General features: G+C 32.9%; 1 protein-coding gene and 1 long non-coding RNA gene across 17 annotated transcripts; both read left to right on the top strand.

The window, feature by feature from the left end:
* The first annotated feature begins 1739 nt into the window (after positions 1-1739).
* LOC117910801 (putative disease resistance protein RGA3) lies at positions 1740-8934 on the top strand. Of its 5 annotated transcripts, XM_034824952.1 has the most exons (5): positions 1740-1832; positions 2595-6103; positions 7020-7257; positions 7391-7848; positions 8503-8934. In XM_034824952.1, exon 2 carries the CDS (start codon positions 3457-3459, stop codon positions 6088-6090), a length of 2634 nt encoding a protein of 877 aa, XP_034680843.1. In that variant the 5' UTR covers positions 1740-1832; positions 2595-3456; the 3' UTR covers positions 6091-6103; positions 7020-7257; positions 7391-7848; positions 8503-8934. The 5 variants fall into 5 exon arrangements, 4 of the variants coding, with proteins under 4 accessions (XP_034680843.1, XP_034680844.1, XP_034680841.1 ...); XM_034824953.1 differs by lacking the exon at positions 1740-1832 and having other exon boundaries at positions 2409-6103; positions 7372-7848; XM_034824950.1 differs by lacking the exon at positions 1740-1832 and having other exon boundaries at positions 2409-6103.
* Positions 8935-9680: 746 nt separating this feature from the next.
* On the top strand, positions 9681-14954 carry LOC117910803. Of its 12 annotated transcripts, none has more exons than XR_004650795.1 (10): positions 9681-9809; positions 10031-10076; positions 10196-10609; positions 10790-11314; positions 12170-12295; positions 12404-12493; positions 12605-12730; positions 13515-14097; positions 14186-14285; positions 14385-14757. It is a non-coding gene; the product is annotated as an uncharacterized LOC117910803 (long non-coding RNA). The 12 variants fall into 12 exon arrangements; XR_004650791.1 differs by lacking the exon at positions 9681-9809 and adding an exon at positions 14890-14954 and having other exon boundaries at positions 9913-10076; positions 14385-14548; XR_004650793.1 differs by lacking the exon at positions 9681-9809 and having other exon boundaries at positions 9913-10076; positions 10790-10982; positions 11110-11314.
* Positions 14955-25725: the final 10771 nt, after the last annotated feature.

A 25725-nucleotide genomic window follows, 5' to 3' on the forward strand; every position in this document is an offset into this window, starting at 1 on the left:
GATAAAGGCTAAAGTTGTTAAGACGGGTGCACATGAGGTTCTTTTGTATGATTATGTGGCGGGACGTTTTCATGTTAAAACTAGACACTCTGTTGGAAGCAGTAATAGGAAACCTCGCACATATCATGTTACCCTTCAAACGGGGTCTTGCACATGTAACAAAACACTTTTGTTAGGATTCCCATGTTCGCACATTCTTGCTGCTTGTCATTGTCGAGCAATTGATTTTCGACAATTTGTACAAGGTTATTACACCACACGTGCTTACCTATCAACATGGGCTCCCTTGTTTTATCCCATATTTGATGAGTTGGAGTGGCCTCAATATAATGGACCGATAATTGTGCCTTCAGACTCAATGAAACGGCTAACTTCTGGTCGACCAAAATCAAGTCGTTTGCATAATGAGATGGATGCAAGGGAAACTAGGACTCCACAAACATGTGGACTTTGCAAGCAATCAGGTCACAATTGGCGTTCTTGTCCAAAAAGGAAGAGAGTACCAGTTACACATAGGTTCTCTCCTTGTGGAGGCATGTGAGATTATATATGTTTTTTATTTTTCACTATATTAATGTTTAGTGGATATTTTTTGTGACTTTAATTAAACTATTAAAAATTACATTTTGTAGTAGACTTTTTGTAAATAATTTCATTAACTAATTTTGTAAAAAAAATCTATATATGACAACTACGACTTAAGAGTATGTTATTATTTTGTTAAAGATAAATTTGTCATAATACAAATAAATTAATATCTTAAAAATTAATAAATTAAATATCTTAAATTAATAAATTATACAATTTTATATATTATTTATATGTTATATAAATTTATTATTTTATGATTATTAATTTATTAATAAATAAAACATTCATTTATAATATCTTCTATTTATCAATTTATGTTTGTTGAAGTAATACTAGAATTTTAAATTTAAATATAAATAATTTATTATTTAAGTATATTTTTAAATTTCATTCATAAATTGTAATTTAATAATTTTTTAATTAAAATTTTAATTTAAATAAAAATTAACTAAAGCCGCAATTGCCAACCGCGGTTTTAGTTAAAAAATGAAGCCGCGTTTGGCAACTGCGGCTTTAGTGCAAAAATGAAGCCGCATTTGCCAACTGCGGCTTTAATACAAAAATGAAGTCGCGTTTCCCAACTGCGGCTTTATTGCAAAAATGAAGCCGCGTTTCCCAACTGCGGCTTTAGTACAAAAATGAAGCCGCGTTTCCCAACTGCTGCTTTCACTATAATGACGAAAAAAAAAATATTTTTTAATGATGTGGCGCCTACGTGGCATCAAAGAGGCCATTTTGAACAATAGTTTGAAAATGTGCCCGTTTTCAACATTAAGTTTCAAAAATGGGTCATTTTGACCCAAAACTCCACAAAGGAGACGTTGGCCCCCTCCTTCCAAGTCCCAATGTCTCTCCCGTCCAACGGCCGTAATGATCCCCGATATCATCCAATGGTCAGGAACGGTTTTCAACGGCTACTTAATGATCCAACGGTCAGATTTCGATCTGAATGTGATCCAACAATCAAACACATTTCCCAACGGCTATTTTGATTCCCAGTATAAATGCTTTCACCTCTATTCCATTTCCTCTCCATTCAACTTGAAAGCCTTCCTGATCTCGTATTAATTATTGCATCAATTATTTTTTTTTTCTCATTTTCTCTCAAAATTTTATAATTTTGAGGCACAACTCTTATTAATTGCATCAATTTTTTTCTTATATCTCTCAAAATTTTATAATTTTGAGACTGTTGAAGCTGCTGCAGATTCATTACGAATCAACGTCAACCACTACTTAAGGTATGTCACTAAATTAATATTGTTATAAATTATGACTATGGTTCAATTTGAGTATTAATTCAAAATTTTTAATATTAAAATTTAAATTCATTGTTTATGCTTCATTATTACAAATTTAATTATGTACTTATTTACTTAGTGAGATAACTCTATAATTAATTAATTCAATTTAAATTTTAGTTTAATATTTGATTTCATTGGATATCATTTGATGTGGTTTATCATGTACTTCCACATCTGTATTATTACTTCATTGCTTATTTTTAAAAATATTTTTAATATTTCATAAGTTTTTGATTAATTTCTATTCATAAAATTCAATCATCAATATTTATTTTATTTTATTTATATAAAATCACCAATTTATTTGAGCTTTAACAAGTGACCAATTATATATATAATTATCTTATCTTAATTCATCCTTAATAGAAGGAGTGTAACTAATCCATATAAAATAATGTCGTAATGTGATGTAAAAATGCATGCCTAAAAATCATAAATTTGAACAGCATGTGCCTCATGTTTATTTATAACCATAATACATTGAAATCTCTTTCTAGAAATTATTTGATGAGCATATGATAAGTTCACATTGCTTTTTGACTAATCAAAGTATATCATATTAGGCCCACTGCATCTTCTTCTATTATCCTCTCACTAGCTCTGTGTATATCATCACTACTTGTCTGGTGGTATTCTCTCTTACAATTCTCTCAACTTCTCCTTCTCTTACCATACTTTCTTGGTCTTCTGCTGTTTCAGCTCTTCAAAAAATGGCTGAAAATATTATAGCTGACGTTTTAACCAAGTTAGGCTCCTCGGCTATTCAACAAATTGGATCTGCGTTTGGTGTGGCAAAGGAGTTGACGAAGCTTACGAAGAAACTGACCAGCATCAAAGGTGTACTGGTTGATGCTGAGAAGAGGCAGGAGGAGAGCGATGCAGTAAAAGCATGGGTGAGGAGGCTCAAAGATGTTGTGTATGATGCTGATGACTTGTTGGATGACTTTGCAACCCATCAGCTGCAGCGTGGGGGGGTAGCAAGGCAGGTCAGTGACTTCTTCTCATCTTCAAATCAACTCGTATTTCGTTTTAAGATGAGTAGTAGGGTCAAGAATATCAAAGAAGAGGTTGATGAAATTGTAAAAGAAATCGATCTGCTAAAACTTGTTCAAGGGAACATAGTTCAGAGGGAGGTAGAGAGTAGTCGGAGAGAGACTCACTCATTTGTGTGGACCTCTAAATTTGTGAGAAGAGAAGAAAATGAAAAGGAGATAATAACGTCGTTGGTGTCATCTGATAATCAAGAAATTCTTTCCATGGTTGCCATTGTTGGGATTGGGGGTTGGGTAAGACCACCCTTGCCCAGTTGGTGTACAATGCTGAGACAGTGGTGCAATATTTTGAGCCCAGAATATGGGTTTGTGTTTCTGATAATTTTGATGTGAAGTCGTTGGTTAAAAAAATCTTAAAAGAAGTGTGTAACCAAGATGTAGAAAGGTTGGAGTTGAATGGTTTAAAAAATCTCCTTCATGAAAAAATTAGTGAAAAGAGATGCTTGCTAGTGCTGGACGATGTTTGGAATGAAAATTCTGAAGAATGGGATCGACTGAAAAGTTTGTTGATGGTTGTTGGAAAGGGAAGTAAAATTTTGGTGACCACCCGACATAGTAGAGTCGCATTAATAATGGGAATTAATTCTCCCTTTTTGTTGCAAGGGTTGAATGACACCCTGGCTTGGGATTTATTTTCAAAAATAGCATTCACAGAAGAACCAAAGAAAGTGCATCCAAAGTTTGTGGAAATGGGAAAAGAAATTGTAAATATGTGTAAGGGAGTTCCGCTTGTCATCAAAACATTGGGAACAATATTGGGCCTGAAACCAGAAGAAAGTCATTGGCTGTCCATAAAAAATAATGGAAATTTGCTATCACTAGGAGCTGGAAGTGATAATGTTTTATCAGTGTTGAGGTTAAGCTACAACGATTTGCCAATCTATTTGAAGCCATGTTTTACTTATTGTGCGTTATTTCCAAAAGACTATGAAATTAAGAAAAACATGTTGGTGCAATTATGGATGGCACAGGGCTATATTCAAACTTCAGATGTAGGAAATCAATATTTCAAAGAATTATTGTCAAGATCATTATTAGAGGTGGCTAAAAAAGATGTTGATGATAATATATCAAGTTGTAAAATGCATGATCTTATTCATGATCTTGCACAATCTATTGTTGGATCTGAGGTCCTTGTTTTAAATGATAATGTGAAGAAAGAGAAGACCTTGGACAAAGTTTATCATGTGTCATTCTCTCATGAGCAGTATATCCATTGGAAGGATTTGAAAATAAAAGACATAAGGACCATTTTGAAGATTGATCAAAATTTTGACCCTAATTTAATTTGGAGTACACCTATTTCAAATTTCAAGCGTTCCCGTGTGTTGAGCCTAAATGGAATCAATGGAAGCAATGCAATGAAGATACTAAAATCTATAGGTAAATTGAGTCACCTAAGATATCTCGATCTTTCATGCAATTCTTTGATGGTACTCCCAAATGCTATTACAAGGTTATATAATTTGCAAACGTTAAAACTTAATGGTTGTAGACTTCTAGAAGAATTTCCCAAAGACACAAGGGAATTGATTAATCTGAGGCACTTGGAGAATGATAGGTGTGAAAGTTTGACTTATATGCCGATAGGGGAGTTGACTTTGCTTGAAAGCCTACCACTGTTTGTTATTGGAACTGGGAGTAAAGTTAGCAGATTAAGTGAATTGAAAAGGCTGAACAACCTTCGAGGAGAGCTAAGCATTAAAAAGCTTGAAAATGTGAGGGATGGTAAGGTAGAATCCGGGGAAGCAAATTTGGGGGAAAAACAATACATTGAGTCCTTGGAATTAGAATGGTCATATGGTGAAGAAGCTCAGTCCGGTGAGGATGCTGAGTCAGTGATGGTAGGCCTACGACCACATCGAAACCTAAAGGAGCTTTTTATAATAGGATATGGAGGTAGAGGGTTTCCAAGTTGGATGATGAATGGTGAGTTAAGTTGCATACTCCCTAACCTCATCACAATTAATTTGGATAGTTGTTCAGGATGCCAGATTCTACCACCATTTGTTGAACTCCCTCACCTCAAGTCTCTGACGCTTTGGAGTTTAGAAAAGGTGGAGTACATGGACTACTGTTCATCAGGAGGGCCATTCTTCCCATCACTTGAGTACCTCGAACTCAAGTGCATGCCAAAGTTAAAGGAGTTGTGGAGGAGGGACTTATCTCCAACACACCCACCTTCATTTCCTCGTCTTTTAGATTTACAGATCCAAAACTGTAATAAGTTGGCATCCTTGGAACTGCATTCATCTCCTCTTCTTTCCAAGTTAGAGATTTTCGCATGCGATAAGCTGACATCCCTGCGACTGCCTCCTTCTCCTCTTCTTTCGCAATTAGATATCCAGTATTGTGGTGACTTGGCATCCTTGGAACTGCATTCGTCTCCTCGTCTTTCCAAGTTAGAGATTAGAGACTGTCGTAAGCTGACATCCCTGCGACTGCCTCCTTCTCCTATTCTTTCACAATTAGATATCTTGGATTGTGGTGACTTGGCATCCTTGGAACTGCATTCGTCTCCTCGTCTTTCTAATTTGAAGATCTCTAGTTGCCCTAAACTCACATCCGTGCAAGTGTCTTCGTTACCTTGTCTTAAGGCACTAGATTTGCTTAGAGTGAGAGAAGAGGTACTACAACAGTTGTTGGCCACTGCTTTTTCATTGGAGTCTCTGTTTATTCTCGACATAGATGATTTGATGACTCTCCCAGATGAGCTTCATCACGTTTCCACTCTCCAAACTCTCGAAATTTGGGGTTGCACTCATTTGGCAACATTACCACACTGGATAGGCGACCTCACCTCGCCGAATCATCTTTGTATTAATTCTTGCCATCAATTGCCATCATTGCCAGAAGAATTCCGTTCTCTTAGAACCCTCAAGAGTCTCACAATTGGCAACTGGTCTGGTTTGACAACATTACCAGATTGGATAGGCAGCCTCTCCTCACTTGAAGACCTTGAAATTTGTGAATGCCCTAAATTGACATCATTGCCGGAAGAGATGCGTTCCCTCACAACCCTCCACAGACTCAATATCTCCAAGTGTCCACATTTATCGGAAAGATGCCAAAGGGAAAATGGTGAAGATTGGCCCAAGATTGCTCATGTCCCATACATTATTACTGATTGGGACGAGGTGTAGACAGCCATTTCAGGTCTGAAATGTACCCTTCTTCTCATTCTTTTATGCCTTCGTTTTTATTATTTTTACAATCAATATCCTGTAATAACATGAATTCTATTTAGGTAATTTATGTATAGCAAAAGTTGACTATATTAGCATATAAAGCAAAAATTGCTTTTATTATTTATGTTCGCACCTTATCCATTTGATGGAATGCTTAAATGAGTAAGTTTGAAAATTTTGCTCTTCAATTCAATTACTAATGACGATATAAAATTATAATTAAAGATCGACCTTGATTTAATTACTATTTTATAGCAGATTCACCTTATTTACTTAAGAAGTTTGTGATTATTCCTTGACCCATCTTGAAATCACTTCCTGCATTCTTCAATTCCCCAGCATGAAATCACTGCCAAAAGTTTGGTTTGGTGTAAGGATTTCTCATGGCCCAAAAATTCATATCTACTAGATGGCCAATATAGGATTTGAGCTTCAAAGGTAATAGATGATTATTCATAATATATTTTTGTTCTTTGATTCAAGCATATCATCTATAATATATTTCAGTTTTGCAATCCAATCTTTCATCTTGCTTTTAATAGCTTCAATTTTTATTATATACTGCCAAACTGTTTGATAAAATGATTAGTTTGAAAAGGTCACTCAGTTTGAAAGGTTTGCATCTTTAAATCAATGTACAATTAGAAAAGCCATTAAATTTGACACAATTTGGAAAGAGTTAACTCACTTCCACCATACTCTCCAATCTATAATCTCTTTAGTTTGTGTCCCATCCATAATATTTATTCGTTATCCGGGTTTGCAATTTCTCTCTTTTTTCAGCTTTTGGTCCTTTAGTCATTTATCATTTATCATTTTTCAATCAATTTATTAAAAACTCTGTACTATGTTTTTAGTTATGATCTATTGATACTCATATGCAGTAGAATAACAAGTTCAGTGAGGAACTAAAGCTGGCTGGAGTTCACATTGGCCTCCTCTTCATGGAAGTCTCAAAATATCTCTGCCAGAGGTGGGACTGTGACACCTCCCTTCTCTCGAGGACTGTAAACTGTCTGTGTAGAGAACAATGTCTCTGTCTCAGCATATTCAACATGTCACAACCGTTGAGAAGAACTTCATCTGTTAGAGAATGAGGATGATAGCAACCATATATTTCAGGTACCCCTCTTCCTGTTATTGATGGTTACTTCATCTTTTATTTTTCTGTCTATCTATTAAGAATCCTGTGCACCTTTGTAATCTTGTTTGTTAAATGGATCGTGTAACTGTCAGGTGAACTATTTTATTGCAGATGTAATTGTTGCCACATCAAAGAAAAAGCTGATAGTGTTGTAAGAAAAAGCAGATAGCGTTGTGGCTGAAATACCTCACTTTCTTTCAGTAACTGGAAAGTTAGGATTGTCTTTTGCAGCGATTCCACACCTCACTTTTCTCAAGCTATTGAAAATTCAAAGCTGTTGTGACCTAATGTGTTTGTCTCAAGTAATTCCTAATCACTACCCTTGAAGCCTCAAAAGTTATCTCTACGGTTGGCCTTCAGTTGTTGACTGCCCTAATATGAAAGCAATTCCAGAAGAGATGTGCTGTGAGCCTACTGTCTATGCTTAGAAACATGCCGAAAGGAAAACTCAAAGACTGACCCCCTGAAATTTCTCAAGTTCCCACAGTTGATGTCGACTAGAAATGATGGCTGATTCTTGAATTGATCTTGTTCTCTTCAATTCAAGCATGTCCTCTACAATGTTTCAGGTTTGTAATCAAACATTTCTCCTGTTTTTGAAGCCTTCATTTTTTATAATCTTACAATCAATCTTCTAAGAGTTTAAATACTTTGTTTAAAATTTTGTTTTCCTAATTCTCATATGCATTAGCATGTATAAAGACTATGTTGCTGCCCTTCCATCTACTTTTTACATGTTAAAACCGTTGATTATTAATTTATTACTTCTCATTCAATTTGTTAAAGACTTTCACATTCTGCTTGGAGTTTTGATTTTTCTAATTTTCATATGTAGTAGAACACCAACAATTTGCACAAGGAATGCATCTTACTGAATCATACAACAATCTGGTCACCCTTTATTTCAAGTTCTTGACCTTTTGAATTAAAATGCTAGGGAGTAAACCAATAATGGTTTTGAGATCATCTTTACTTTCACTGAAAGGCAATTTGTAGCATCATTTTTCTCATTCCTGAAAGTACTAAATCTTAATAGTTTGAGACATGAAACGAAACATTGTTGAAATGATTTTCTTATCTTATGTTTGCTTTCCATACATTTGGAAGCTTTCTTAAACTAAATATTTTGTTATAGGTGTTAATAGTTTTCAAGATAATGCAAAAAAAGGTGATAGTGAAGATAGGCTGAATATTGCCCATGCCCTCCTGATATATCTTGACAGGCTATTGAGAGCTGGTGCAATAGGAAAGGCTTTGCTCACTTGCTAAGGGACAAGCCCTCTTCTCTGTTCTGATTTGACAACATTCCCAGTGTGGATAAGCAGGCTTACATTACTTGCAGAGCTCCGAATTCATTCTTGCCCTCAATTGATATCACCACTAGACGAGATGGATTCCCTCAGCACTCTACAAAGACTCACAATTTGGGACCGTTTGACAACATTACTAAACTGTATTGGTAGCCTCGCATCAACTGTTCTTGTTTAGCAGCTTTATTAGACTGAAAAAACAACTTGACCTCTCTTAATGAGCTTCAGAATGCTGTCAGCCTTAAATTGAAATCACTGCCAGAGGGGGGGATGTGTGCCCTCAGCACTTCAATGTTCTCGAAATTGACATGGATGGCTGATTCATAAAGGATTTCTGTTCTATAATTCAAGCATGTCATCTACAATATATTTCAGGTTTGCAATCCAATGGTTCTTCCTGTTTTAATAGCTTCAATTTTTATCATTTTTTTCCCCAATCTATTTGGAAAAATGCTTAGATCACTGAGTATGAAAATGTTGCATCTTCCAATCAATGTACAATTAGACAAGTTCTTAATTGGTAATTGAGGACCAAGGTAATCATGTTACTTCAATTTTTACATCCTAAGATTTTTGGAAAACGCTAGGATTGATTTAGTTACTATTTCTTGCAAATTTGAAACTCGAGATTATTCATTGGCCTAAAGCCCAAAGGAGATCAGTCTTGAATTTGCCTAAAATTTCACATGGCCCAAAAATTTATACTCTTAGATGACTCATGCAGAAAGGAATTTTGCTATCTTTTCTACAGTCCCTGTCTTCTCTATGCTATGTGTATGTATTAGCATAGACAAAACAGTAGGATATTCCTATGCTTTAATACTATTTTCTAAATATCACTTGAACTAAAGCACAACATAGACAAAAACACTTGATTATTATGTCAACCATTGATAGAGTTAGCATAGAGAAAATGCAATGTTCCTTGATATTATTATTAGTTGAACCTTTGTGGCCTGAAAGCATGCTTGTAATTAGTAAAGTTTGAAAAATGTATCTTTAAAGATATCAATTGCTAGTTCTGTTTTGCTAAAATGATCTTGCTATTTTCTTGCAGATGTAATGGTGTAAATTCAATGTAAAAAGGATAATGGTGGGGCTTGGACATCTCTATCAGTGGATGCAACATTTAATCACCTTTGAGAGGTGGAATAAATGTTGCAAAGAGCTTTTTTTGTCGAACAATGAGTTGATGCTTCCGCTATTGGAGCTTGGAAATGGTAACATTCTGGAAATCCTTAATGGTAACATTCTGGAAATCCTTAAAATCATCAATTTCTCTTGTTTTGTAACTTACCGGACTAGAGACAGCCTGACATCTCTTAATGAGCTTGAAATGTTGTTGGCCTGGAATTGAAATCACTGCCGGAAGGAATGTGTCACTCAACACTTCAACTTTCCTGAAATTGATATTGACTAGCTATGGTACCTGATTTAATAGGATTTCTGTTCTTCAATTGAAGCATGTCATCTACAACAAATTTCAGGTTTGCAATCCATGTTCTGTATTGCTTTTAACAGCTTCAATTTTTATAATGTTACTGTCTATATGTTCGAATAAATGCATAGATCACTAAGTTTTGAAAATTTTGCATCTTCAAAATAGTGAGGAACTAAAGCTGATTGGAGTTCACATTGGCCTTGTCTTCATGGAAGTCTCCAAATATCTCTGCTAGAGGTGGGACTGTGACACCTCCCCTCTCTCCAAGACTGTAAACTGTCTGTGCAGAGAACAATGTCTCAACGTATTCAGCTTGTCACAGCTGCTAAGAAGAACATCTGTTTGAGAATGAGGATGATGATAGTGGCACACAATTCAAAGGGAAGCCTCATAACCATTTGGATTGGTGGCTTGACACCACTGGAAGGTAACAATCCATTGGCACTCTACATAGCCTCAAAATCTCTTAATACATAAGGAGAAGATGCCAAAAGGAAAAGGACAAATTTATATATGGATGGTGGTGCATGAAGGACTCACTGGTCTCTTTTAATTCAAGCGAGTCTTCCACAATTCCAGGTTTTCACTGCCAACCTCTCTTCCTACTTTTGTCGGTTCATGTTTATTGTTTTAGAACCCATCAGTTACAAATATTGCATTATTCTAGTAATATTCATCATGACTAATAAGCTGGCGACAAACACTGATAAATTAATATTTCCTCTACTTCTGCCTTTTCTTTCATTTTTAATTGTACAGTTGGGTACACAAGCAAAAGAGAATTGTTTTCCATGCCATTTGTGAGTGTCTGAGCCACCATGACAACGCTGTTATGCTGTTTGAGCCCTTCAATGTTCCAGAGACAAATGTTGGCCAGTTATGGATGGCTGATGAATATGAAAAGGGTTATCTCAATTGCATCACCAACCTTAGCCCTCAGTTTTTGTTATTGGTCACAACCATTCTTTCTATTCAGGCTTATGCTTTTGATCCCTTTATTGTTTATTACTTCTCAATCAGTTTGTTAAAAAAGTGTTATACTTTGCTTGCAATGTTGATTTTTTTATTCCTATGTGTAGTCTATAGCTGAGAGTTGAGTGAGGAGCATATACTGCTGAATCAGTAAAACATGAGTTTGGTTAATTCCCATCTTTGAAGCTTCTCAAGCTCGGGAACCTAAATGCTTTGCAATGACCATTGAAGGTAGCACTATTCTTCTCATATCTGAAGTAGCCAGACTCAATAGTTTGAAAAAGTACTTTGAAAGGGAGTACCATTGCAAGAGTAAGTGACATTAAAACGATACTTGATTCAAGCATATCATCTATAATATATTTCAGAATGTTATACTTATTGAAAGATGTCAAGAGGACTACTATGCTCTTTCATTCAAGCATATCATCTATAATATATTTCAGGAGTGCAATCCCTCCATTTTTTATGACCATTTTTTTATCATTATACTGTCGGTCTTCTAAAATTGTTGCCTCTGTTTCTGTTTTTCTGATGCAAAAGTAGTTTACTAAAGATATGAAATCTTAAATAGATCCCATGTTAGGCAAACCTTCTCCATGGTTTTGAATTGTGACTTAATTTAATATTTTTGGATGAATGTACTTATAATTATGTCAACCAATTACTTTTGGAAAAATTAATAATGTTATTTAAGTTCATTGTACATGTTTGTTGAATAATTAGGTTAGCTTTGAAATTTTTTCATGCTTGTTATCATTAACGACTAATCATTTGCCAATAAATCATAAGTTGCTTTGTGTTTTCTGTCCAAAGTTTAGATAATGTTGAGAACTTACTCGATTTGGTTGAATATATTGTTGAGAACTTACTCAAATTGGTTCAATATTCAAGAGATAAATGTGTATGGCTTATCGATGGTTGACACATATGGAAAGAGAGCTCACTTTAATTTTTTTCTTTTTTTTTTTTTAATTTCATTGTTCTCCTAAACCTATATGCTTTCTTTCATTTTTGTCTGTTGTCTATATAATCTCTTAATTATTAAGGTCTATAATTCCTCCCTCTCTTTGTGCTTTCAGTTTTTGGATTATTAATTTATTGCTGCCCTTTATATAATTTTTTCCCCTGCAATTCTGAGCTTTTTTTGTTTGTTCTCATATACAGTAGAATACTAACACTTTGGTGAGGAGCACATATTGTACGAAATCATAAGAAAATTTGGTTTCCCCACTTTTCTAAATTTTCTTGAGCATGGGAATCCAAATACTCTGAAATATACTGATAGTAATGGTAATGACTTTTCTTCATCTTCATATTCTATTTCATTGAAAGGGAATTTGGTGTATCACTCTTCCCATTCTCAAAATACTCCGACTTAGGTTAAGTATTTTATTGCAGAGGATGTTTGATCATTACTTGGCTGATTATGTCATCCTACAACTGCCCTTGAAGTTAGAGCTGCTGGTTGTGCATATGCCTTGGCATCCTGTATTGTGTACTATTGAAAATCATTTGAATAAAATTTTGGTATTAATGAAATGACATATGGCTCTCAAACTATTCTAATCTTGGACCCCTTTATATATAATATGTATGCAGAGATCCAAGGTGGGGTGAGCTACACTGAGGATCCCAAAATTGTCCAGGAAATGACAAAAATTATGCCTGGGTTCAAGGCGAGATTCCTGCCAATTCAAGGAAGGGCATTCCTTATGTTGGTGGAAAGTAAGTTCAATCCACCTTCTTGTAATATAGTTGTGCATATTCTTCACATTCTACTGAAAACATGTCAGTCCTATTGCCCAAACAATTGATTTCTGACCAAAAGAAATTCAGAAGTTGTGTGGAAGATAGCCTCAAAATTGGTGGGAACTTCTCTAGAAAATGAATATTCAGTGTCAAATTGTGTGTCAAGTAAATTCTAAAATCTGCAAGGTACTTGTCTTTTGTGGTTCATGTGGCAGCTTGTAATTTCATCCACGACAGACCTTTGCAATGGCAAGCTATATAAATTTATTTAGTTAGCCTCTTGTTTTGTTAAATTGGTTTTTCTTTTTTTCTGATACTAGCTGTTATGATTAATTTACATATGCCTATCTTTAAATTATTTTCAGATGGCAGTTCTCTGAAACCTAGTTTTTGAAGTTGTTAAACTATCCTGTTATATGCAAGTTCAGTTATAGATGCTTATTCTAGACATAGTCTGGGGATTTAATGTGTTGTATCATTTTCTTTCATGTATTTTGAAAGATTACAATAGGTGGGTTTTTAATGAAACCTTAGAAGAACTTCTTATGGTTAACTGGAAATTGGTATTAAGGCTTCTGGTTTTGCAGAGTTTACCAAGTTGCCAAAGTAAAATCGGAGTGGAACTGAATCAAAACTTTCACTAATTTGTCTGGCACTGGTTTTGTCTTGTTTTCTTGCAAACTTGTGTCCCATTTATCTTGCTGTCCTATCATTCTTCCATTACAATCTTCAATATGACTTCTTCTGGTCCTGCATGCAGGCAAAACAACTCGAGTAAAATTTGGTCCAGATAGGTGCAAATACTTGGCTGTGGGATCAATGGAACGGAACCTCCACATATTTGGCCTCCCTGGGGATGATGGTCCAATAGAGTCGTAAAAACACCTTCAGCTCAACCTTATTCCGGAAACAACCCTCACAGAATTTCCTGCAGCTATTGGGTCAAGTGTATTTTACAGGCTTCGAGTAATGGTGGAATTTTGAGCTTTATCATATTTAATCCTTTGGTGTTGACTGGATGCTCCAATTCTAATCCGTTAAGAATTCTTCAGCAATCATCCCTAGGCCCAGCGAGCTATTGCGCCTGATGATTTACCAAAAGAGAACTGCACAATGTCTTCATTGGATCCAAATGTTTTACCAACTCCTACAGATAGAAAGTCTCCTGGGGGAAAAAGGTTGAGCGGCTCTACTAGATACTCCAGGCATCCAACTATGATGATTTACTCTACTATCAAGAATTATGCCGTGTCCATAATGCTGATGAGTTCTCAACCGACATTGGTTCAGAATTAGAAGAAGCTACCAGAAATCATTCTCTGCTTGATGGATATCATCTTCAGGTATGTTAACAATATCCTTTTACTTGTGATTGCTGGGCAAGATTCAGAAAGTTATTGCTGAATTCAACTGATATATTGGATCTTGTAGCCGTCCTTCAGAAGATGGTACCATTCCATTGAATATCATTGCAGAGGGCACCAAACTTTCCGTAGAGGATGTGGAATATCTTCTCATGGAGAGCCTTTCTGTAAGTCCATGTATTTCTGAAAATTTCAATGAACTGTAAAATGTTTAAAATTCATTTGAGCACCTATTGCTAAATTAGCTTCATCTTCTTCATATCTAGGACTACAGCAAGGTGGCACAAAGGCTCAATGCCTTGCGCAAGGAGATGACTTGGTGAGCCATGGACGCAATACCATGGTAGGTGTAGCACCAAGAGAGAGACTCGAATAGGGCACATCAATGTAAAAAGTCCAAGTAGGACATCAAAGCTTGCTATTCATAACAGTCCAATGACACCTCCATCTCCAATTCCTAGACTATTTTAGAAGTAAAAATTAATCACCATTCTAAAGAACTTCTCGTGTGACAAATGTTATATTTTACGTGATCTATAAATGTGATTCATGTAGTTACGTTGGAAATATATTTCATGAAGCTTTAATGGGATTTGTTAATGTGTTCTTCTAATAAATCATTTCATGAAATTTCAATTATAGGTTATGTGGGTACCCAAAGAGTAAGATAGTTAGGTAGGCAACCCAAATAAAGTTGGTCCAAGTAGTCCCACTTGACCAAAACTTGGCCAGGCAGTAAGCCGCCATAAGTAAATGACTGCTATGCACTAGTTGATTGTTACATGTCATCAATGGGGCAACTTTACAAGATTAAATGAAAATATCTCTTTTGTTCATATTTTTTGTTTTTGTTTTATTTAAAGAAAATTCTAAGGTTCAAAATGCATGAGTGGCATAACAAAATTCAAATACGAGTGATTGATATGTATAACAAGAGAGAAAAGAAATTAGATTATTTTATTCTTTATTGGTTGACATGTGTAACAATATACAAAGAAATAAGATTATTTTGTTGATTTGTAATATGTTATAATATGAATGACACCCAAAAACAATTTTTTAGTATCATATGATAATCTTTTATTTTATTATTAATTTATATTCATTTATTTTTAACTTGAAAAGTAATAATTTTTCTCATTAAATTTGAATTCATAAAATTTCTATCCATCAATGTTTTTGTTAATTCTATAATTATTTAAAGTATTGGAACTTGCAGGCAATTTTAAAATTTTTTTAAAAAGTTTTGTAAGAAATTTAGAAGCTATTTCTTTTTTTTTACTCAAATAATAATTAAAATATAATAATTTTACTACGAAAGGTGAATCTCAATGATAGAATACACCTAGAGGTGGGGGGAGTGAATAGGCCAATTTAAAAATCTCTCAACACAAGTTAACGTGGAAAACCTTAAAACACAAATTAGAAATCACATGCAAACATGAATGCAACAACACTCCCCAATAAGAATAAAATGCAATTCATATGCACATGTTCCAACACTCCCCAACACAAAGACTGAGAACAATTTTTTATTAATAACAAGAGCAAAATATCTCAAATATACCTATGAACAATATTCAAAAACAACATTAAAGGTAACTCATATATATTTTACCTCAACATTCAACCAAAAATTAGATGTCCAAAATATCAAAGATAGCTAAAATTGAAATTGAAATGAAAAGGAGAATGAGAGACAATGAGACCAAATTTTAACGTGGAAAACCTCCGAATAGGTAAAAAACCACGGGCCAACAACCAATAAAAAATGTCCACTCTGAAGAATAAAAACTGAATACAAGATTTTACCTAGTTCAAGCATACCAATCCTTTCCGGACCATTTAACTAGTATCTTTCACTTTCAACTTCTCACCTTCTTCTTCTTCCAAAGCACACTTGGAGTCCACATCAAGCTCAATCTCGGGCTCTTCTTGAATTCACACAAGAAGAACATTTGTTTTTACACAAACCCAAATAGATTCAAAATTGAGATATGAATGAATGAAGAATCATCCCATTCTTTCTCAAGAAAATCCATTAAAAATTTTGGTTGAAAACTTGAATGAAATTTTCTTGAAAAGCAAGCAACCTCAAAGAGAGAAGGGAATGAGGAGCACAAGAACGATTGCTACAGTCTCTCAGTTTCCAAAAATTAGAGAAATTTGTATTTAAAAAGGAAAAGAAACCCTTAATCTAATGGTTGAAAACTGACCTTAAAAGGAGGTTAATTGGTATCGATTTGTCCCTCCACTTGGAACGATCTAGAAATAGGGGAACAAAAACCTTTTAGCAAAATATTTTTCTCATGCTTCCCTAACTCTTTTAAAATGTTTCAAGACAATCAACATTTTGAAAATGTGGTTAATTCAAATTTCATCCAACTCCAACTCCAACCTCAACTACATACCTTTGCCTCATAACAAATTCAACAACTTTATCTTCATTAGGTAAGTAGTCCAAAGAAGGATTGGAAAAACCGAGTTAAGTGAAACTTAGAAATTTTGTTCAGAATTGCCAACCTAGCTAAACACTCAAATACTACATAATTAAGATGTAAAAAAAAAAAAAGCCCTAAATCCATAATTGAACCCAAATATTTTTCTTTTCCTTGAAAAAAAAGGTGGAGAGTATCCAAACCCCATCCACTTATTTGATCTTAACATATTGTACCACTCCATGTGAATTCAACTATTCCACACTCTTGTGTTTGCAAAGCTAATGTTCTTTTTCAAATATACTTCTGTATTTGTTGACTTAAGTTTCCATCCTCATAATATTCAAAATTATTATTATAAAGCTTATAAACTAAAAGCTATAGTTAAATTATCTAAATAAATGATCCTTAGAAAAGTATATATGATATAGAATACTAGCATATTACCATTTTTAATGTTTTCACAAAATCATAACATTATATTTATAAGAATACAAATATGTATCATTCATCATCATAAACTTATCATATTTAATCAACTCTAAAAAAAAATGAAGGAATTTTAAGATCGAAGCTTCAAAAACGAAAAACGAGTGAAATAAATAAATTATTTATAATGAAAATACATTTTCAGTGTTAAATTATTTAACATACCAAAAATTTATAATGAATAGAAAATATAATTTAGAAAAATTTATTTGATGTAAAATAAGAATAATGAAATGGTATATAGTGATTTTATTTTCTTGGACCAATATCATTATTTTTAATTTTATTTCATTTATTGTGTATTTTGACAGGAGTAACGTGTGTATGGATCACCACAAGAATATTGATTTCTAGCACACGAATATTAACATACATTAAATAAAATATGAAATATTAATTTATTTAAACATGTTTGGTACATGAAAATGACGAGTGAAAATAGACATCTTATTTTATTTTTTTCTCTTTCATTCACATGTTTAAATAAACATGAAATAGATGAGAAAATGAATAAGGGTCCATTTGGTAACTCATTTTAAAAACAATGCTATAAAATAGTTTTTGAACTATTTTCTGTTTTTTATAAAACAAAAGTCTATTTGAAAACTTAAACTGTTTTTAATATTTTTTAAATATGTTTAAAAATAATTTTTATATCTAATATTTTATTTTAAATTATTCTACATAATTGTATAATTATTTCTTAAAATAACCATAAGAAAACAAGTGAAAACAATACAAAACAATTCCGAAAACACTTTATTCTATTAAAAGGCATAACAGTGGTACAAATTCTTGAAGTTTCTAGAACAGAGGGAATGATCAAGAATTAAATAACACGGACCAGACAACAGCATGGCCTGTCGAAGTCCAATTTAAAGAATTCAAGAAAGAAATAAAGCAAGGAGAAAGAAAAACTTGTTCAAACAAAGCTTGATCCTGGGCAACTATCATTTTCGAGGATGTTTTTTCAAGTTCTAAACTACTTTGAAATTAAAACAGAGCTTGATCCTGGGCAATTGGCATCACCACCTCATTTCTTTGCCCGTTCCCATTTTCCATCAAAACAAGCACACGTGAAGAAGAAAAGTAAAGGCTAGACAAGAAATGATTTAAAATAAAGAATATGTTGAGAATTGAGAATAAGTATAGAAAAAAAGCAAGAATGCATATTCTTTGGATTTCGATGCAGCTTCTTCCTCTACCTTTCTCTTGCCATGATCAATGGTTTGATGGACGTCCATGCTTACTTCATCTCCTTCTTGATCTTCTTCATTCATTTTCCTAGTCTGAAGGGAAATTTAGAGAAATTCTTGTGGAAAAAAGGCCAAGAAAATCAAGAGACTTTCTTAGATGGATGGAGGTGCCGTTTTGGATTCTTATTCTATTGCATTCTAGAATTTGTTCACCTATACTAACATTTGTTCACCTTACTATTTAAGGGGTTGTTTGGATATAATTTTCATTTTATTTCTAATTTTAAAGCATAAGAGTAATTATTTTCCAAAAAATTTAATTCAAAATTAGTGGTATTTAATTATTTTTTTATTACTATTATTTTTACAAAAAGGTTCCTCCATTTTATATAAAAGTTACTATTATTATTTTTTTTTAAATAAAAAATAAATGATGTATTTAAACAACATTCTAACTTTTTTCCATTTTTGAGTAAATTATTATTAGCCATTCATTAGCTGACAACTTAAATAACACTAATTAAATTAGTAACTGGAGGTTAAGTATAATTACTTTAGCTAGCTAATAGACTTTACCCATTAAACTACTATCATAGACCCGTGTGATTTATGGTCTTCTCCCTCTATGATTTCAAGTTTATTTAGTTAGCCTCTATCAATGCTTTAAGAGTCGATTTCATAGTTTTTTTTTATTAAATACTTCTAATTTAAAAAAAAAAAATGTTTTGAAAAAAATAAATAAATCAAATGTTTGATAAAATTTAATAAACACTTAAAAAAAAAAAAAATTAAAAAATCACTTATAGTATTTATTAGAGAAGCACTTAATAGGTGATTTTCTCAAAAACACTTTTAAATAAAACATTTTTACTAAAAAGACTTGTGCTTAGGACACTTTTAATAAAAAATTTTAAAATTTTAAAATAAATGAATATAAATATATTAAAGGAATTTAATATAATTTTTTTTTATAAAAATTTGATAAATATTATCTTTAATAGTACTTATATCAATTACACTTACAAAATAAATTTAATATATATATACATATATATTATTTCTTATTTTATCATTTTTTTTGAAAGTTTTCTAAGTCAATATTTGTGTAAAAAATATCTACCGATGTTCTAATATATTCATAAAATTCAAATACTGACATATTCGTATTTACTAATATTTTAAACCTTGTTTATAACTCAAATTAATATCCTTAACCTTTTAAAGCTTTTTTGTTGCCTTAACTAATTTATACTCTACTTTTAAGTTGGCCTTTTAAGTTATGTCTATAGCTTTGACTTGCCATACCCCGTTATTTTTGGTGCATCGTTTTATGTTATGGCTATGACTTGACCTGCAACGTATTAATCTTGACTAGCCTTTTTAGGTGCACAACCTTATCTTATTTTTGTAGTGTACATTTGGCCTCATTTCCTATTTTAAAATATATAATAAATTTTATATAAAATATAATAGTTTTTAGAAATTTATATTAAAAATATAACCATTTTTGAATATTGATTAAAAAAATTAAAGTATTAAAAAAAATTTTACTACTCAAAATTTTAAAAATTTGAAATTTTTTTAAAGTTATAAAATCTTTATTTTTATTTTTTATATAAAATTTTCTATTTTTCTTTAATGGAAATGAATTACAATAGAAAGGGTAGTGTAGACCCCCTCGAATGAGAAGGTTTTTATTTTTATTTTATTTTTTTATTTTTCTTTTTCTGACCACCCTGATGGGTGAGCATTTTGGGGACGGCTTGATGAGACAACTGAGAGGGCAGCAGGGAGCAGGTCTGAAGGGTTGATAGGGAAAGAGAGCTTAGAAAAGACACCTTGGGGGATGGTAGGAAAAAAGAAAAAGTTGGCTTGAGAAAGGAGGAACCAGTGAGAAGCCGAGGAGGAGGGGAGTACCTCTGCGTTTAGACGAGTGCTGAAAGGCGAGCACATCTAGCGCAGAGAAGAGACTTCCAGATACAAGTACTGTAGATTTTCTATCCATTTTCCCTATTATATCGCTCTTCATGCATTTATCTAGTCGTTTTCTGGCTTGCATTTGTTACTTGGGTATATTATTGCTTTGTTTTCCTTGTCATCTTCTCTTGACATGCACTTCAAAGATAAATCTGGAAGCTCAGCGAGTGAGCCACCGAGTCCCTGGTAAACAATCCATCTTGACCATTTCTGGGTATTAAATACTCCATCTTCTCTTGTCAGTTGTGGTATGTTGCTCTGTGACCACCAACACCGCAACTCTCAAGATTGTTAGGGTTAGAAAATGGAACCTAGTAACGAAGTAAAGGATGACGCCTCTGTAGATTCTCTGACTTCAGTCTTGGAGGATGAGGGTATTTGTGAGGAGAAAATTAAAGTTAAGATGGAGGATGACATACTTCTTCCCCTCGATGCAAAAAGTGGAGATTCTTCTCTTATATCTAGAACCATGTCAAAGGAAGAAGAGATGCTGATGAAAGAACGGGTGAAGGAAGAGGATGCAGAACAAGTAGTATCTTAGGAGGCCCCCCACTTGAATGACAGCCAGTTCACTAAATTGGATGAGCTTCTAACATAGACCCAGTTGTACTTAGAGTTTTTATTGAAAAAAAAAAATGGATTCCATCGTATTTAATCGTGTGGAGGAGAAAGGGAGTGAAATTGTTGAAGTAAAAAAGAGGGGTCGTGGTTCAAAAAGAAAAGAGGAATATAATAATAGGAAAGCCAAGAGAGCAGTTGTAGCCATGCTAGGAAGTATCTAAGGCATTACAATTGAAAATATCTTGTGGTTGATGGTGGGGCATAGATGTAAATTCATGATGTGCACGTTGCAAGACGTTAGTAATCGCCAAGCCTCATGCTGTCGGTATTGGAAACGTCTTCAGTTCTTTTATTCATTCCGTTTAATCGTATTTGTATTTTGATCGGGGAACGATGTGGATTGGTCGGCTCTATAAGGGAGGAGCTTTGCTTTATTTTTCTTTGGGTTGCTAGGATGTTCAAACATCATTTGAAAATTCCCACCATGGCCACCTCTAAGTGTGGTCACTTTGGCATATGGCCCAGTAAGCTTTTGACTTTTTATTTATCTTCTTATTATTTTAACAATTTTCCTAACTCTAGGTTTCCAAAATTCCTTTCATGATTCCACTTCTCAAATAATTTTTAAAGCTTTCATTTTAAAATAGTCTTTCGGAATTCCCATTTCCGTATTTATTTATTTAATCATTACTCTTTTTGTTATTATTATTATTTTATTTATTTACTTTTAAAATTCTATTTTTAAGTAATTCTAAAATTCCAATTTCCCAAATTTAATTTTTAATCTAAAAAATTTTACTACTCACGTTGATTCATTTAAATATTATTTTCGTTATTATTATTATAATTCCATATTTATTTATTTATTTATTTTAAAAATTCCAATAATTAAAGTTCAATTCTTCAAAAATCTGACTTCTAAATTTAATTTTCAATCTAAAAAATTCCACTATTCACGTTCATTCATTTAAATATTATTTTCGTTATTGTTATTATTATTCCATATTTATTTATTTATTTATTTCTTTTAAAAATCCCAATCATTAAAGTTCAATTCTTCAAAAATCCGACTTCAAAATTTAATTTTCAATCTAAAAAATTCCACTATTCACGTTCATTCGTTTAAATATTATTTCCGTTATTATTATCATTATTTCATTTATTTATTTGTTTATTTCCTTTAAAAATTCCAATCATTAAAGTTCAATTTTTCAAAATTCCGTTTTCCAAATTTAATTTTCAATATAAAAAATTTCACTATTCACGTTCATTCGTTTAACTATAATTTTTGTTATTATTATTATTATTCCATTTATTTATTTATTTATTTCTTTTTAAAAAAATTCCGTCTTTAAACAATTTTTCAAAAATCTGACTTCCAAATTTAATTTCCAATCTAAAAAATTCCACTATTCATGTTCATTCGTTTAAATATTATTTTCGTTATTGTTATCATTATTTCATTTATTTATTTGTTTATTCCCTTTAAAAATTCCAATCATTAAAGTTCAATTTTTCAAAATTTCGTTTTCCAAATTTAATTTTCAATCTAAAAAATTTCACTATTCATGTTCATTCGTTTAAGTATTATTTTCGTTATTACTTCCAAATCTAATTTTCAATCTCAAAAGTTTCACTATTCACGTTCATTTGTTTAACGATTATTTTCATTATTATTATTATTCCATTCATTTACTTATTCACTTGTTCATTTATTTAAAATTTCATCCCTAAATAATTCTTTAAATTTCCAATCCCTAAGTCCAATTTCCAATTTCCAATTTCTAAAATTCTAACTTTCACAATTATTTATCCAATCATTATTATTTTCGTTATTCTATTCATTTATTTATTCATTTGTTCGTTTATTTAAAATTCCATCTCTAAATAATTCTTTAAATTTCTAATCCCTAAGTTCAATTTCCAAAATTCTAACTTTCGCAATTATTTATCCGATCATTATTATTTCGTCATTATTATTATTCAATTCATTTATTTATTCACTCATTCATTTATTTAAAATTCCATCTTTAAATAATTCTTCAAAATTCCGATTTCCAAATTTAGTTCTTTGAAATTCCAATTTTCCTATCTTTGAACTTAATTTTCAGTTTTCAATATTCCAATTCTCGCATTTTATTCAATTACTCATTTATTATTATTATTATCATTATCATTATCATTTTATTCATTTATAAAAATTCCGCCTTCAAACGATTTCCAAGATTTCCAATTTTTATAATTCAATTTTCATAGTTTCTACTTCTCAAATAATTTTCAATTCTGATTTCTTTCAAAATTTAATTTCCATAGTCCCAATTTTCGTAATTTATTTTTTTTAAAATCCCAATCACTCAAATAATTTTCAAAATTCCAATTTCTTTCAAATTTAATTTCTAAAATTCTCATTCTTACATTTAATTTCTAAAAATCCGATTTTTTAATAATCTCTAAAACTCCGATTTTCAAATAAATTTCAAAAATCCAGTTTCCCTCGAACAGTTTTAATTTCTGTTTGGTGATGCATGTGATATGTTTTGTGTTTTTTATTATACACTGACCCCATTTTTATGATAGCGCATTGCTCGTTCGTGGCCCAGGTATGCATCCACTCCCATTCTGGTCATTTTCTATGCATGTTTTGATTTCCATATGTGCATGTTCGATTTGAGTATCCATTGATTTTCCTATTGATTGCCACGTCAGCTTCATTTTATTAGTAGAGATCTGAATTTAGGGACTTAGAGGGGTGCTACTGTCTTTATCGTACCTTCCCGATAAGTAACTTGATCCCCGAGCCCGATCTGGTTTTTCACATACCACATTTTCCAAAATAAAGAGTCACACTTAGGGTTTTCTTTCTTATTTTGTTCACCATTTTAAAAATAAAACAAAAATAAGTGGCGGCTCCAAGTCATTGTTTTTTATAAATAAAATCATTTTCAAATAAAAATCGAGCTCGCCATCGAGTGGAAAATGCATGAGCCGAAAGACGGGGTCCACAAAATGGTGACTCCACTGGGGAACGTTTAGAGGGTCAAGCTTGAACTTAAGATGAAGCAAATGTGGTGTTTGATGAGTCAATTAGTGGGCACCTATCTCTTAATTGCACATTGAGAGTTCCCGATACCATTGGATGCATGCTTGGTTGTTTGTTTTCACTTGGGAGATTGACATGTTGATCGTGTTGGTCGATTATCTTGGTTGGGGACTTTGATATAGTGATTTTCTTTATGCTTCATTGGTATATTTGTTTGATATATTTGACATGCTGATTATGATGATTGATTTGTCTTGATTGAGGATTCCGAGATATCTATTTCTTTAGTACTTCATCGCTATATTTGTTTGAGATATTGACATGTTGATTACATTGATTGCTTATCTTGCTTTGCTTAGCATAGTGATTCTGATTTTTCCATGATTGTTCTGATCGCCTTGCATGTATGGATTCATTGTTATATATTGCTTGATTTGACACATTGATTCACTTGTTTGTATATTCTCTTGATCGTCTTTGAGCATGATGTCTGTATCACTTTTCACCTGATTGTCATAGCTTGTTTGTGTACATGAGTGATATATTTTGTACTATGCTTGACTGTATGTTGCATGATTGTCTTTCTTCTGTATGACTGCATGTCGTATGTCCATATGGGCCGCACATCTATCCCCTTACTTCCAACTCTCTTGGTTTCGATCATTTCCTTCATTCCAGTTCTCACTTTTGCAAGTGTGAGGCCTTGTGTGTGTTTGTTACTCCGATCGAGCCAGATATTAGGAGTAGGGTCTAGCGATGGGTTATACCAATGTTTGGGAGCATTCTGGAGGAGAACGACACTTTGATGTCGATTGGAGTCCTATAATTGAAGACCTGTATAGCCCAGAGCTAGATTTGATGATATTTGTATGACTAGTGTGTTTTCTTTCTGCTTAGTTTGATAGGATTTTCAGATGCACCTACACCACTCATTGTGCACTTTAGTCGACTACTAAGTGCTGAGAGTTGTGAGAGCTTTTACCATAGGAAATCCCCTAGGATGTTAAGGTAGTGCATGTGTGGAGGTGATGACCACCTTGCATGGAAGAGCCCCGTCTTTTCGGAGGCGTGCAGAGGGTTGCGTACCATCGGAGGGTACGATCGCTTCTACTAGGGATCCTTTAAAGTCCACCAAATTTCTTTTTAGAGTCACCTTGACCTTGTAGGTTGAGCCTTAGATCCTTCGATCAGGACTTTCTTCCCTACACGTGGGTGCATCTGAGGGCCTTTAGAACCTCTTTAGTTACAGTTCGGATCCCATATTCCATTTTTTGGTCTCCAGTTGAGAGTGCTTAGATATCGGTGCGAGTTTGAGTATCAGTTGGACCACCTCTTGTTGTATGATTTTGGTTTCTTCCTGTCACTCATTGAGTTTGCCACACTTTCTTCTTAGGGGTTTTAGATAGATTTCCTTTCTTGAGTTAGCTTTATTTCGGTTTATTGTCACTTTCTACTTGACGTTTTGGGATATGCTCATTGATTATGCTCACTTTTTCACATTCTCCACATGTCATGGGCTCAATACTTCATTCTTTGGTCAATTTGCCTATTTCAATTTTGAACCCAATATTTTCATTACAGAGAGATGAAAGGCATGTTTTCACATTCACACCAGTTTTGAGAGGTTCACCTTTGTCACCTTATCATTTTTTCTTTATGGAGCTCGGGTTGAAAGTGAATCAAGGATATTTTGTTATAGATGGAGTATTGATCTCATGACAGTGTTGTTTTTCACACCTCATTTATTTTTTGGATTACTGATAAAGATTCTTTAGTCACATTTGTAGCCATCTCACAGTGGACACCTCTATGACTTTAGATTTTTTTGTCATTTATCCAGTTTTAGATTGCTACCACAGGACCATATATCATATGATGTGTTGTACTTTTGATTTGAGACATCTCT

Source organism: Vitis riparia, unplaced genomic scaffold (assembly GCF_004353265.1).
Source record: "Vitis riparia cultivar Riparia Gloire de Montpellier isolate 1030 unplaced genomic scaffold, EGFV_Vit.rip_1.0 scaffold866_pilon_pilon, whole genome shotgun sequence".
NCBI classification, from domain to species: domain Eukaryota; kingdom Viridiplantae; phylum Streptophyta; class Magnoliopsida; order Vitales; family Vitaceae; genus Vitis; species Vitis riparia.

Coding starts and splice junctions, on each gene's coding strand:
- LOC117910801 (XM_034824952.1), top strand. CDS start 3,457: ATGGTTGTTGGAAAGGGAAGTAAAATTTTGGTGACCACCCGACATAGT.